Consider the following 15,867-nt stretch of genomic DNA (forward strand, 5'->3'; position numbering starts at 1 on the left):
CTGCAATTAAAATAAAAATATTTCATCTTCTGTTCATGGTACACAAGCAGAAAATTTAACAAAGCAACAAAATTTCAAATTTATCATCTTTATCTTTTTCAGAAAATAGGCAAGGAAGGACAGACAAGTTCTCCAAACCCCAAAAACCTCCCAACATTTACATTATCTAATTGGAGAAAATAAACTAAGAAGTTTTGAATGAATTATCAAACTTACTAAAACATTTGGAATGTGTTGAGGTTCCACAGTAAAAAATTTCTCATATCTAACCACTGTTTCAAAGAATTCCAATGTCACTGATGTATGCTGATAGGCACTAACACCAGATGTCACCAGCTGCAGGGAAAATGCATTAAGAAATTAGGATTAATCACTTACAATGTATGCCTACAGTTTGACATACTGATAATCACAATGAGCCTGTCATGTTAAAAGAAAAAATTGCTAGTAAAGAGTGAAACATTTAAGTGACTCTTACATCTGAAATACTTACCGTTCGCATCATGTCCTGCAAAACACTTGCTTTTGAAACATCACCCGAGAAGTGAGCACCATGAGATACAGGGAGAGCCTCAGCCAGCATATAGAGGAGCCTTATTGCTACTTCTACTTCCATAAACGGTGTAGACTGCCAATTCCTACAAAAAGGATACAAGATTATGCCTCAGTAAAGGTCACATTAGCCAATGGAGCTTCATGAAACACCCAAACTACCAATTTTATAACTGAATATATTTCTCAGTATTTTCTTGTGAAGTGCCTTGAGCTGCATGGCATGGAAGAGAGACTACAGAAGTGCAGTTTTCATTAAATATAGCACCGAACAATCAGTTATACTTTAACTAGGCAAACAAAGACTATAAGAACACTGGCATCCTGAAATATTGGCTATTGGAGAGCATTATTTTTTACATTTACAGATAGGCATCTCTTTTCACCATTATAATAGTATCATTGAAACAGTGAAGGAACATTCTACGTTAATACTATAGCTGCTGTTTGGGGTTGAGAAGGAAGATAAATCTGGTATGATATGAGTGTTTTAAGTTTTAAAGGAACACTTGATTGTTGCTTTTCCTCTCCGTTAGCTACTCTTACTGTGCCTTGAAAGTAGCAATATTTGATGAAACTGCCCCTTCCACTAGCACCAGTTTATCACCGCTTCTCACTCCCTCAAATATGTTGGTAGTTTTCGCTATTAGCTTTAAAAATATTTAAGCAGAAACATATTTAGCCACATGATGAAAAGCTAAGGAGAAACTATGCAGTTGGTCCCTAAAGTGAGAGGACAGTGATAATCACTTGATCTGTTTGTAATATTAAATGAGGGCTTAGACTCTAAAATAGGTGCCTTCTCTCAAACTAAGATTTTTCTAGAAATTTGAGTCTAAAAGAATAATTAAGATTTTACTGCTGAAGACACAGCAAAATGAAACAGACTAGTAAATGAAATGTAAAGAATGGTTTACCTGGGAGTTTTGACAGCCCACATGAGAAATTTGTCATCTGTTGTTGCATCAAGCCTAAAACTCAGCATGAACTTGAAAGAGCAATCTTTCTTAAAGCTAACTAGAAGAAATATAACTTACTGCAGTGTAGTGTTAAAAACTCTACGGACAGAAGCCAATAGTAACTCTGGTGAGACCTGAGCTAATCTGTCCAACAATAGTTTCAGCTGTTTTCTGTATTCCACAAACATGGCTTCATCTTCACCCTGCAACACATTCATTCTTCATGTAATCCACATTTGCATGTTTAGGACAAACATCTAAAAATTACATCTTTAGAAAACTAGGTTGTGATTAGTCGTGATACATGAATTATGAAAAGTTAATTGGGTAGAGACACATACCAGTCATCTTATTTGTGCTTGTGTCCGAATGACAGGCCATTTCTTTATTTTCTGTATTACACTGACACCTAGAGGCCCCAACTGAGAACAGGGCACCACTGCATTCAGAATACAGAGAATCCACACCCGGAAAATCTTACAATCTAAATACCTAAGACAGAAGAGAAAAAAAGAGGGGGGGCCTCCAGCCCACTCTCTCTTTCTACCCACTTGTTCTGTCCAAGAATACAGTTCTCCTTCAACTTTAAAATTAAGTCATAGATCCCAACTGATTAAATGCTGATCATAGCAAGTAGCCCAAGCCACCTCTTATGTAGGCTCTTAAATCACTACCACAGTAACATCTGAAAAATGGAGGCAAGGAGATGGAAAATTCTAAAGGTACAGCACTTCCATTCTGCTCAGCACTGGTTAGGCCACAACTAGAGTACTGCATCCAGTTTTGAGCACTAAACTTTAAGAAAGATATGGACAATTTGCAAAGACCCCAGAGGAGGGCAACAAAAGTGATAGAAAGTTAGAAAACCTAACCCACGAGGAAAGGCTAAAAAACTGGACGTGTTTAGTCTTGAGAAAAGAAGACAAAGGGAAAACAATCAGTCTTCAACTATATTGAGCTGTTATAAAGATGATGATGATCAATAGTTCTCCACATGCACTGAAGGTAGGACAAGTAGTAATGGGCTTAATGCCTAGCAAAAGAGATTTAGATTTGATATTAGGAAAGATTTTCTACCTATAAAGGATAGTTAGGCATTGGAGCAGGTTGCTAGGGGAGGTTGTGGAATTCCCAGATTTGGACATTTTTAAAAAGAGGTTAGATAAACACATCAGGGATGGTGTAGGTATAGTTCGTCATGCCTCAGCATATGGGACTCGAGGTCCCTTCTAGCCCTATGATTCTTGCCTCTCATCAGCTTCCCAGTCCCTCTACACTAACAAAATGCAAACATCTCAAAACCACCTTCCTTCTTTAGCCAGCCTACTTAATCGTACAAAAATTGCGCCTACTATCTCTCACCTTCCAGCAGAACCCAAAAGGAACCTCCACAAAAGTTCATTACAGAAATCGCTCCTCTAAGGCCACAAATAATATTTTTCCCCTTCAGCACAGGATCTCAAATTGCTACCCTTGACTTCCAGCCATAGATTAAATTAATTGTCAAATTCTGCAGGTTGGCTAGTTGGTCAAGAAACAAGCAGCATAATGAGGCACTGGAAGAGCAACTCCTAGTTAGGAAGTATTTAAATATCTGAAAAAAGGCACGTGTGGGTTTGAGATCCTCTTGCATAGTCATTTGGTTTCTTGCTACAAGTCTGGGTCTGACCCAAATGCAGTTCACTTACAGCTATTCAAGTTAATACCAAACAATTTGAGAGATACTTGATCAGTACCAAAAACAGTATGCCTGTCTAAAAATTAGACACTATTTTCTTTTTTCTGTACTTGGAAATTCAGTGTTAATTTTAAGCACTGTTGTGGATACCCCAGTCATCTAGTACATGGTGCCACAAGGAACAGTATGCATGAGTATGCAGTTTGTGAGCTCAGTTCAATGCACTAATTTAAATCATACTTCAGTTCAGACAGATTTTTCCAAAAATTCCTGTACGTAGTTATCACCCAAACACTAATTTTTAAGACTATTCCCCTTTTGATACATACATAGCTCCCATGGATATTAACAGAAGATATGCTTGCATTGAGAGAATAGGCTTCAAATCTTATCCTAGATAAAAAACTAATACAGTGATTGGTATTCACAATTTTTAAACAAAGTTATCTACATGAATCTTAAGATTCCTCATTTAAACCAAATAGTCTGTAATTTAAACTGAAGGTATATCTAAATAGGACATCTTACCTCGTTTTCAAAATTATACTCTTCATCATAGGTCAACTTCTTCATAACAGCCAACATAATTGCCTATTGTAAAGAAAGGGTGATAAAACTAGTCTAATCCAGTATTCCAACAAGTTATACACAGTAATTGATAACTACATAATATCCGAGCACTACACTTTGCAGTAAAGCAATCTGGGAAATATTTTTAAATGTAATAGCCGATGTTTATATACAGTGGTGCCGGAACAATTTTTATAGTGAGGGTACTGATAGTAATTGAACCAAACTGTAAACCCTATATATAATGGAAACCACTTCAGGCCAGGGGGTGTGACAGCACCCTTAATTCCAGCACCTATGCTGATATAATTAAAAATTAATCCATACTTGTGGTAGAATGTTCAAAGAGATTTAATGGAAATTATATTCCACGGGGGTTTTGTGAAACAGATATACTAAGTGACCAAATCTTCAGTTATAATCCAGTTTTTAAAAACTGATTATAACTGACAGGCCTCAATTTCTAGCAATATTATCCAGATCTCCAGTTCCTACATACAACCCAAATGGTTAAACCCCAAAGTTAAAATTCCCACCACATATAGCTCCATCATATCTTTCATTGTGTACAATATAAATGTTCAGGGGAAAAGTATTTTTTTAAACATAAATCGCCCTGGTTTTTCAGGGTTTTATGGTTTTTTCCATTTTTAGAACTTGTTACTCTGAGGTATTCAAAGTTTTTTTTTTTTAAAAATACATATTACAATAGAAGTATTAGCCTCTAATTTCTTTCTGTGAATAAAAAGCTATTCTAAAAAGTTAAAAGTGAAATGACAAGAACATCAAGGTTCTTGTTATGCCTATTAGAAAACAATCAACAAAACTGCCCAGAAGCCTATAGCAGAATGGGTAAAATGAACTGGATATTGAAGAGGTGAAGTTGTGAATCATTTTGTGAGAAAGAGGAGTAGATTTTCTAGTATTAAGCAGCTTCTACAGGGCAGGTAGGGACTCTGATAATATGGTTCTACGTGAAGATGAGTCGCTTATCTTGTTTTTCCAGTTACAGTTTTAGTAGTAACCTGCCTTGATCTAATGAAACAGAACTGGAACTACACAAGGAGAAAGCTGAAAGGACTATTAGCACACAGTATCCAAAATGAAAAGCTAACATTTAAGTAATAAATAATTTTTAATATGCTGTGTGCTTCATTTCATAAGACCCTCCTTCCGAATCTGAACTCCAACCCCCTCTAACCCAGCTTTTCTCAGAATTCGGGCAATTAAAACAATGTAAAGAGAATAATCTAAAGTACAGATTGGAAAATTTCTTAGCTTGCCTAAAGATACAAAATAATGACATCACTATACGTGCATTTAATCTGGATAAAAATATCCCCAGAATTATGAAAAAATGGGCTCAAGATACAGATTGGGAAGTACACATAGCTGATCGGGAGGAAGAGAGATAGAAGATCTGTGCTAAAACAATTTCCATCTTTATATGCACAATGCAAAATAACCAAATATATTTCAACTAAAATTTTGTTAATGTGAGGGCAACTCGCACTGTTCCTAAAGACAAGTCATGACTACTTTTCTGATCCATGTTTTGAGACTAACATACAAAACAGGTGGTCTTAACAAAAAGTGAAAATGCTCAAAATTTTAGAGATCACATTTACCAAAAATAATGTTATTTATCAAATCAGAGCTTTGCTAAGAAAAAACTTCAACCAGTCTTACCTCTACATTAGCTTTTTGCTGGTCTGAAAGCACAGAGAGCTGTAATGAGACATTTCAAATGTTATCTTTCATCAGAAGTGATTCTGTACTTTCTAATAGATATACATGTTTTCCTTATAACACCAATGCTGCTTGCAAGCATATTTTTCAAAGAACGCAAGATTTCATCCAATCTCATTTCTCCAAAATTCTTCAAATGTAACTGTTCATAAGCAGTATATCTACAAACCAATACATACAGCTATTGTGTGTTAAACACCAAGTTAGGAAGTATTTTTTATAAAAATTCAATTACTTAAGTAACCTGACTTTCAAAGTAAATGTTCTTAACAAGTTAGGGAGAAAATAAATTGCCATCAGGCGCAGCATTGAATTACAACTAATTTTTTTTTTTTTTTTTTAAATTACCTGTTTCAAGATGTGAAGGTAATCGTAACAAAACCCAATAATATTAGATGAGATATCATCATCTTCATGAATTAGCAGCTGTAACATTAGGGACACTTTTGCTTCAATAGCTTGCAAGGTGTCTTGAGCACTCTTCATATCACCATTCTTTACCAGTTTAGTCCAGCTAGTTATTAGTGCTTGACCCATTCCATTGACCAGCTTAGAAAATCTGGCTAGAAAATCCACATCATCTTCCTGTAAGAAGAACAGGGATCATCTGATTAGAAATAGTAACAAAGACTCAAAGCTCCCCAAAGTGGCATAGATTCTTGGGCAATGCTCATGAATGGTCTCTAATAGGTACATAGTGCTATGTGAGGAAGCAGCATATTTGTCTCCTGATTTCTGCACCTCCCCCCCCCCATCCCGCTGGTGGAAAGGGGACACAAATATTAAAGCAATGCAAAATGTATTCACAACAGCCACCAATTCCCTCTCCTGAGTCAGTGTCCCTGTCTTTCCTACCTCAAAATGAAAAGTGATTTTATTTATACATACACTCCCCTGAAATCTGTATAATTATAAGTACACAAGCCCAAGTGCTTACTTTGGGAAAAGTCCATACACAAAAGTAATAAATAGATGGCAGATCATTTTAAAAACACAGTATCTTCAGAAGAGTGAGTTAATCATAGACATAGCAGACATTTGTTTTTATGTTTGCAGAAGCAACCAACTTCAAGTAAAACTGTTAGAAGATTTCTCAAAAAAGAACATGTTTATTTTCACCCTTCATTACAGATATGTAGTATTTTACATATTTATAAAACCATTCATCCTGAAGCACACTATAAATTATGCACATGGATCAGGGTAGAGTAGTAGAGATCCCCTTTAGAGCAACTGAGGGAGAATTTGCATATTGGAGTCTCTCCATTCACCCTTGCAGCAGTTCCCAAACTGTGGGTCGTGACCCCAAATGGGGTCACAGGTCCAACGAGCCAGAATCAGCCAGCAAGATGCTGTCATCTGCCCCTCAAACATGTCCAGACCTGCTCCACGAATGCCAAGACAGAAGGTCACTATTTGGTCTACAAAATGGCAGCCCCTGCACAGCATGAGCTTGTAAGGCCATGTTGTGCACAGGCCACCATTTTGAAAAATGGCAGCCTCCTGATGCAGCATTTGTGGAGCAGGTCCAGACACGTTGGCTGGGTGGACACCATTTTGCCATTTGCACCAGTGAGCTATGCAAGCATCCAGCTGAGACTCTTGAATCCAGAAGGATCCTTCTCTGTGGGCAACAGCCTTATTAATAGAGCATCCTCTCTGCTTGAGCTGGTAGGTGTCTGAGCTAGCCTTTTCTGAGAAGAGAATCTGGAGTGGCTTGTAAACTTCTTAATGCAGGGCCAATATCTTCTTTTATGTCACCCTGAGTACCCTGCTGGCATTCGATAAAGAATCTTTGCAAGTCACTATCTCTGTGCTGCCCTAGTATCACTACACAGGGCCTTCCTAAATGCTGGCCTCATTTGTTTAACAGTGAACTCCTCTGATTTGTGATAAAAAGCACAATGGACTCAATTTTATGCAGAGTATCTGCTTCAACTTCTAGTCTAGTGATGCAGTTATTAATGAATAACCAAGAGTGCATAACATGTGCTCCCAAATATAAACAAAGCTTTCTTTGAGTATGGCTTCAACAGTGTTTTTGTCAAGAATGAAGAAAGGCCAAAATGGCTGCCATGTCACATGGTGGGCTTTTGCACATATGGAGCTCCATCTGTGGCAGGCCACAAAGCAGATCGGAGTACATTGATAAAGAAAGTCATTCTGTCTGCTGTGTGGACTCACTGCATGATTCACACAGAACAAAAGGCATCTAAAGCTTTGAGTCTAGAGCTAGGTAGAGTTTTGCAGGAGATCTCGTCTATCGTGAACTATATCAAGAATCTGCCTCTTCAAACATGAATGTTTGCAAAACTGTGTGAAGACCCATAGTCCAATCATGATGTGGTCTTCCACACTGCAGGTCATTGGCTCTTGAGAGGAAAAGTACTGGGTTGATTTTTTGAACTGAGTGAGACAAGCTGCATTCCTATGCATTGGACCACAAAAAGAGTGAATTTGTTGAATTTTCTTTGGGACCAAAGGAAAATGTACCTTCTTGCCTATTTCACAGACACATTTGGGAAACTGAATAAATTGAATACAGGTCTGCAAGGAAAGCTTATATCCTTCAGCTGAGTGATCAAATCAAAGGATTCATGAAAACAAATGTTTTCCAGAAGAATAATCTTTTGAAGACGAACTATAAATCCTTCCCACAGCTTTGCAAGTTCTTGGCTGACAATGAAATTATTCAGCCTCCCGCACAGGTCATGACTGAACATCTCAGCCAGATGGAGGAACAGTTTGCATCCAAATTCCTTGGATTATTAGGTTGCTGTGTTGCTGTCTGGGGTCACAGGAAACAGTAAGTCTCAAAATGGGGCAAAAAACGTAGGCAAAAATTTTGAGAACGCTTGCTCTAGAGTCTAGGGTATGAGGAACAGAAAGCAGGAATGCTCCTTCTACCTTCCAACAGCCAGGGAGGAATAGTGGGGAAGCTTCCAGTTTATCAGACATCTACTAACTGGAGGCTCCAACAGCAGCAATCCAAATAGAAATTGCAGTATCTTCCCCTTTCTCTATAGCTGGAGGAGGGAGATTGGGTTATCATCTAAGCATTGCTCTGACAAAAGAAGCCCATATTTTGCTAGTAGATTTATTTCTCTGACTATTAAGTATTTGGTAATATTTTCAAACCCTATAAGTGAGGAAATGGCACAAGTGACATGATAAATTAGAAAAGTACAGACTAGATTTTTTTGAAGGGGGAGGAGAAAAAAGGGGAGGTAGAAAAAACAATGTTAAAATCAGAGTTCAAAGCCAGAAGGAGCCACTGTACCATCTAGTCTAACCTCCTGTGCACCACCGTGTACATTTGTACACTAAACCCTACAACTGAAATGAGACCAAAGTAGTACAGCCCACAGGAGACTAGACCTATGTGCCATAGGTAGCGAGAATAGGAGGGACCAAGATGCAAAGAAATGATTGAGGTATGTTCAGATAATTCCAGCTAGTAACCTGCACACATATGCTGGGGTGGGGGGTAGGAGGGGGAGAGAAGCAACTCTCCTCCACAAAAGCCACATCACATCTCCACATGATGATGGTTAGACTCTGAGCATGTGAGCAAGAATCAGCCAGCCAAGCATATGAGAGAATGCTTGATTGCAACTCAGAGCACTGGCTCATCTCCCATCTCTAGCCATGCACATACCTGATGCTTCAGAAGGAGGAGAAAAACCCTCCCAGAATATACTGGGGCAAAAAAAAAATCCCTTCCTGACCCCTGCCCGTGGCTGGCTGAAACCCTGAGGCATGAACTTTAGGAACATAAGACAAACCAGAAGTGAGCCCTAGGGCTTTGAGCCCTGCCCCCTATCATCACAAACAAACCTAACATAAAATTGCAGTCAAATTCATCCAGCTCTCTCCTAAAAAGTAATTAAATGTCTGTCCCCACAACTCCCATTGGGAGACTGTTCCAGAATCTCACCTCTCTGATGGTTGGAAACTTCCTAATTTCCAGCCTGAATTTGTTTATGGCCAGTTGATATCCATTTGTTCTTGTCCTGGGCCTTTAGCTTAAGTAGTTCTTCACCCTCCCTGGTTTTTACCCCTTAATGTATTTATAGAGAGCAGTCATATCCCTCTCAGCCCTCTTTTTGTCTGACTAAACAAGCCCATGCTCTTCCAAACTCTCCTCAGAAGATATGCCCTCTATTCCCCTGATCATCCTGGTCTTCTCCGCAGCTGTTCCAGCTTAATTTAATCTTTCTTGAACGTGGATGACCAGAACGGTACACAATATTCCAAATGAGGTCTTACTACTGCCTCATACACTGGCGTTACTACTCTCACTCTACTGGAAATGCCTCCCCTAAAACATCCTAGGATCACATTTGCCTTTTCACAGCCACACCACATTGGTGGCTCATAGTCATCTCATGATAAGACGTGTGAGTGTGTGTGAGTGACAGAGAGAGTGATTCTCCTCCTCTGTTGCTTCCAACTAGTGTTCAGCTTGTAGCAAAAGGTCTTATTACTAAATCGTAAGGCCATGACCATGCATTTTTTTGGTCAGTTATTTTTAGTAAAAGTCATGAGCAGTAAAAAAAATTCTCAGAACCATAACCTGTCCTTGACTTTTTCTAAAAATAACCTTAACAAAATGGGGCTGATGTGGATGACAGCCCAAGCCCTACTGCAGGACAGGAGTAGAGGAGGTGGCATCCAGCACTCCTGTCCTGAGGCTCAGAGCTCCACTGCAGGAGTCAAGTGCCTCCCCCTGGCAGCTCAGAGCTATAAGGGCCACCCACCTGGGATCTGTGGGACCCCCTGCCAGCCACTGCCCGCCCAGGCTGACAGCAATAGGACCCCTGGTGGTGGCTCAGAACTCCAGGCTCACTCTGCTGCCTGTGGGGGCTGGGAGCTGCAGGGTCCCAGCTCAGAGCACTGGGCTCCACCTGGAGTAGCTCTGAGCCACGGGGCCCCTGCTGCCCATCCTTGCTCAGAGAAACAGGGCCTCCATAGCTCTAAGTCAAGAAGTTCCTGCCACCAGGGTGACTTGGAGCCGGGGGCCTTAACCACCCGCTCCAGCTGACAACAACGTGGCTGGTGACTCAGAGCTGCGGGTCCCTGCAGCTGCTGAGAGCTGCTGCCCTCTTCTGACCTCTGAGAACTCCGGGACCATCTGAGAGCTCCACAGCCCTCAGACGCTGACTGCTTCCACCCCGCTGCCCCAGGTCCTGGGGCAGAAGCTGAAAAGGATAATTTCACGGAAGTCTCTGCAAGTGTCAGCTTCCATTACTTCCATGACCTCTGTGACAAAAGTCTTATCCTTACGAATAACGTTCCAAACCTCCTCTGTATTGATTATGCCTCCCAACTTTGTATCATCAGCAAATTTCATCAGCACACTCCTACTTTTTGTGACAAGGTCATTAATAAAATATTAAATAAAGTTTGGTCCCAAGACCGATCCGTGAGCAACTCCACTAGTAACCACCTCCCAATTCGATAATTCACCTTTCAAAACAACCCCTTGCCTCCTCCCCTTTAGCCAATGCCTTATCCACCTTATAATGCTTGTACTGATCCCCATCCCCCATAATTTGGCTAATTATTTCGCATGTGGCACCATGTCAAATGCTTTACTGAAGTCCAAGTGTATTAATCTACAGTACTTCCCTAATCTGAAAAACAATTATTTTCTCAAAAACAAATCAGGTTAGTCTGGCATGATCTACCTTTGGCATGTTGCATTACATCCCCATTGCCACTTACCTCTATGAATTTCATTATTCCTTCCTTCACAATTTGTTCAAAAACCTTGCATAGTACGGAGGTCAGACTAACAAGTATAATTGCCCATATCACTTCCCCCCTGCTTGCTGAAATATAGGTATGGCATTAGCTAGTCTCCAATCACATGGTACTACTTCTGAATTGATGTATTTATTAAAAATCCTTGCTACTAGAGTAGCAATTTCATGTGCTGGTTCTTTCAGAATTCTGGGATGAAAATTATCTGATTTCCCAATTTGAGCACAGCACATTCAACTATTTAAGTTTTTCTTTCACTGCAAATGTGGTTTCCCTTTACAGACACATTTCCATCAGCCATTCTGCCTTCATGAACATGTTCCATGTTATCATCATCATTGAAAACTAAAGCATTCATTTAGTTTTTGAGCAGAACCTAGATTATCTTTAAACTCCTTCTCATCCATATTGCATAATGGCCCAACTTCATTTTTTCTTATTCTCTTTTTACTCATAAAACATTAAAAAAACCTCTGATTTGTTTTAATTTCCTTGGGAAGAGATAATTCAGCTTTTGCTGAATGTAGCTGGGGAGACAGGAGCAAGAGGGAGGAAGGAAAGATACAACAGATTTAAGAGTGATGTAAAGCCAGGTAAGAGAAGAAAGCAGAGCAAAAGCACAAAAGACGCAGTAAATTATTTTTTTTAAAAGAAATCAAAAGGAAGTTGATTAATATGTTGCAACTAAATGCAGTAAGGGGAAGCAGCATGTATTTTATATTCAGCATTGGCACGGCAGCACAGGTTATATTTTCACCACATTCCCATGGGCTTAATTCAAGTAGATCTCAGGTAAATTTTTCACATCTTATTTAGGTACCTCATCTCCAAAATGTTAGTTTACTAACCTGATCAACACTGAAGAGACCAGCAGACTGTAACACTTGACACAAAGATTCCACCAGTTTTGTTTTATCAATTGGGTCCATTCCCTTATTTACAATTTCAAATAAACAATCACATGCTTCCTCCCGAAGAACTTCTACAGACATGTGACCTAGCAGCATATTTATAAACCTAGAAAGGTGAAAACAAAATTAATATGAGGCACTACAACATCACATGTACAGGCAAAATCATGATTTGTAAGTTTTCCTACTTACAATGTGGTTTCCTTTTTAATTAAATTAATTCAAAAGCCTATATAATGCATGTGGTTTGTAGATCTTCAAATCACACACGTTATTGTATAGACTTCGTCAGACCCATCTAACACTATGGTTTTCGTTGCTCTATGCAGTATCTCTCCACTGCTAAGAAAACAGCAAGTATTAAAGTTACTTAGAACAGGAAGTTTGGCTGGCACTCTTTTTGTACTTCTCGAACAGATTTTTGACATAGTTATTGTAAGAATCACCGTACCATGCTGCTAACAGGACTACATACAAAAATACCATCAGAAAGGCAAAGATTTCTAATGTGGCAAACAGCCAGCTCCTCCCTAGTGGGTCTAATGCTTCAACCCCTTGTAGTGGGCCAGGGACTCCCCAGTAACACTGTCTCCCTTTGGAGGTACCTTGCTCCAGCTTCCTTCTGCTGGCTGGGGCCAGGGGTTCTCTCCTTCTGTAGCTGAAGAGAAGCACTGTCTCCTGGCCTGGGGGGAAGTTTCTCCTCCAGCTGCTACCAGCCTTCTGGCAGCTTCCTCCTCCTCCCTCTAGGGAAGGCAGGGTTTAAGTACACCTGGACTAGCCTTTCATTGGGTCCAGGTGTCCCTAACTGCCCTGCAACAATCCCTTCCTTGCTTGCAGGAACCAGGGCTTTAGGCATTCTTGGGCTCACACTCTGGCCCTGGTATGCCTTTTTGCAGCCCTCTAACCTGACTTTATCACACTAATGAAAAAAGAACCTTACCTTTCATTGGCTATCAGGCTCAAATCTATCCAAGACACATAAGCTCCAACTACTTCAAGGCACTGGCATGTCAACTCTGCATTAGTATATTGATAATTTTGTAAGACTTGGTACCACGACTCCACCAGACTTGGAATGCACTGTTCCCTCATGGTGTCTTTTAATAAGGTATTTCTACGAGCCTCCTATAAAAACAGCAAGAGCACATGTTCATCTTTTTTATAGATAGTGAATATGCAAAAGCCATCAATCAAATGTAAACACGTTGAACAATTCATGTCCTTGAAAGATACAAATATTCATAATCCACATTTACGTTCTCCTTATTTTGTTTTCTAGTATATATTAACTTTAAAAGCTTACTAAAAAGTCGGTAGCCCCAAAACTGTACTTGCTTTTCATTTGCTCACTCGCAAAACCAATACATTGTTTTATTTCCTTTCCCTTCACTCCACAAAATAATTCAAAACAATTTCCAGTCAGCAATTTCCTTTTCTGAAAAGACACTTAATAAATGCCAAATGGGAAGCAGAAAGACTTCCAAACTTTTTTTAAAAACACATGAAGACTTTTATATAAATGCCTCATCAGACAGTGGAACATTTTCAAAATTAGCAAATTTAAAAAACATCAAGTGGACAACAAAAGAGTCCATTAGATTTCCCATGCTACTTCTCATGCACAAACAAAATGGCGCTGTTACCGAGTCACAAACATTGCAGAGTTTGTTTAAATTTACATTTTTCACTGACATTTAAGAACAATGAAAAAAGGTTTTTATAAAGTTTTATACAACTGCTGAACTAAACTACATTGTAATTCTTTTAAGGCAGAATCCTTGTGGTGAAGAACAGAATCCCTTTACTTAAGTCTTCTGCTGCAAATAAGATGAACAGCTTTAACCCCCAAACAATATTAATAGGATGCAATGTAAAAAAAACCATGACATAACTTGCCTCTGATGTATGAACCACATCCCGGTCTACAAGCTCAGCATCAACAGCCATAAGGATTCTGAGGTACAGATCTACTCCTTGAGGGTTCAGGTCTACTACTGACAGAATATCAAAAAAAAACTTGGGCCATTTTGTGAGATATTCAGTGACAAACAGCAAAGCAAAGACTTGTGCTGCTTTGTTGCGAATAAAAGTCTTCTCTGGTTGGGGATTCAGCATCTGAGAGAAATAAAATATTTATATGAAAATATTTTCTTTATATTTTATACATTAAAAATAACAGTTTGTCAGTTGTATTTAATCATCAATGCAAACACCATCTCTCGTTTCACTGTCATGCAGGTTAGGTGAAATACAACAAGCTTGCAAAAAATTATCCTGTTTTTCCCTAAATCTTATATTTTAAACATTAAACTGAATCCTTTTCAAAAGCATTAATAAAGACAACTTAAGTGACAATATAGCCAGAGGTGCTTTGTGTAGTTCAGAAAAGGAAATCACATTTTTTGGCAACAAAGACTGTCTTGATGGTTTGGAAGCTTTATGAATACAAAAAACACTATTGGTTCTCAACTTGTGCTTTTTCACCCCAGTTGCTGCTGTTTTTGAAGATGATGAGAAGCTGCTTTCAATTCTCCTTCATCCAGAGAATGAAATGGGCAGGTACCCAATTCCCCCATCTTGCTGTCACTGTACATTTTTCTCCTCATCTCCCTCCACAAACTCCTTACACATGGAGCAGCCTTCTGCAAAGGGAAACTAAGAAGGATTTTAATTTGTTTCCCTTTTAAATCTTTCAGTCTCATAACTTCTGCTGCTCAGCTGTGTGTGTACAAAGCAGCAAAGTGAAATTAATAAGATCTTGATAAATTCAGGTTGTACAATGAGCTAAGCAGAAAAGGAAGATAGAATAGGCGCACTTGCCCATATTAGAACACTTCAAGTCCTGCTACTGGCATGCTATTGGGTCCCATTGACTAGCATTTCATTTGCTATAACTAATTTTAGAGAGAGCAAGAGGTGAGTGAAATGAACATTAGCTAATGAGTGTGTATCAACTGCTGTAAGGTGGAAGTGTGTCTGTGTACCCACTCTACTTTGAAGAAAAGATGGACTCAGAAAGGTGGAACATTTCTTCAAAAGAGGAAGAGTGATCCTGCCATTTACCCCACAAGTCTAACTTCAATCTCTAATAAAATAACAGAGTACTATACTCCATGATGCAACTGCACCTTCTTTCAGTTCTTGACATCTGAATGAGCTCATCGAAGAGCAGCAAAAGTAGTGAGATTGACTTAACAGTTAAAACATTTAGAGTTTGGCTAAGTGATGACTAAGATGGATTCTACATAGGCATTTATATCATTCCTATCGCTGTGGTATTGGATAAAAGTTACAAAGGGTTACATATCAAGGAGGGAGAGAAAGTTTTATTGAGGAGCCAAAGGAACATAATTGGGAGTGCAATTAAGTGAACATTCAAAAAAAGTCTTTTTGGCAATGATTTATTTAACCATGGCAGAGCATCCCTAGGAAAACTCTGGAAAATGTATTGCTTGACATTTAAAGTTATATTAGACAAAATATTACTCAATATACCAGAGATGTATCGTGCATTGTCAAACAGATGAACTAAGTAATCTTTTCTGTCTCTATATGACTTTTTTCCCCCACTCTCCTAGTAGCCAGGAGGTCTGATGGACAAGTCTCCAAAGAGGAAGAAGGGTGTTCCCACTTCAGGCAACAAGAGAAGGGAAGTTGAGTTATACCCCTAAAAAGGAAACTT

At 39.1% G+C, this 15,867-nt stretch overlaps 1 protein-coding gene across 3 annotated transcripts in view; it reads right to left on the reverse strand.

Moving 5' to 3' along the window:
• XPOT (exportin for tRNA) overlaps positions 1-15,867 on the reverse strand; it is a 53,932-nt gene that overhangs the window by 15,383 nt on the left and 22,682 nt on the right. For all 3 annotated transcript variants that reach the window (XM_067564105.1, XM_067564106.1, XM_067564107.1), the window contains 9 exons: positions 14,082-14,300; positions 13,126-13,310; positions 12,123-12,291; positions 5,857-6,093; positions 5,449-5,487; positions 3,718-3,780; positions 1,590-1,714; positions 494-638; positions 217-336 (listed from right to left, as the gene is read on the reverse strand). In XM_067564105.1, the coding sequence (XP_067420206.1) occupies positions 217-336; positions 494-638; positions 1,590-1,714; positions 3,718-3,780; positions 5,449-5,487; positions 5,857-6,093; positions 12,123-12,291; positions 13,126-13,310; positions 14,082-14,300 (1,302 nt within the window). The remainder of the gene's footprint in view (positions 1-216; positions 337-493; positions 639-1,589; positions 1,715-3,717; positions 3,781-5,448; positions 5,488-5,856; positions 6,094-12,122; positions 12,292-13,125; positions 13,311-14,081; positions 14,301-15,867) is intronic.

This window comes from Emydura macquarii, unplaced genomic scaffold (assembly GCF_026122565.2).
Source record: "Emydura macquarii macquarii isolate MOO-44397 ecotype Brisbane River unplaced genomic scaffold, CSIRO-AGI_Emac_v2 contig_2636, whole genome shotgun sequence".
Lineage (NCBI taxonomy): Eukaryota > Metazoa > Chordata > Testudines > Chelidae > Emydura > Emydura macquarii.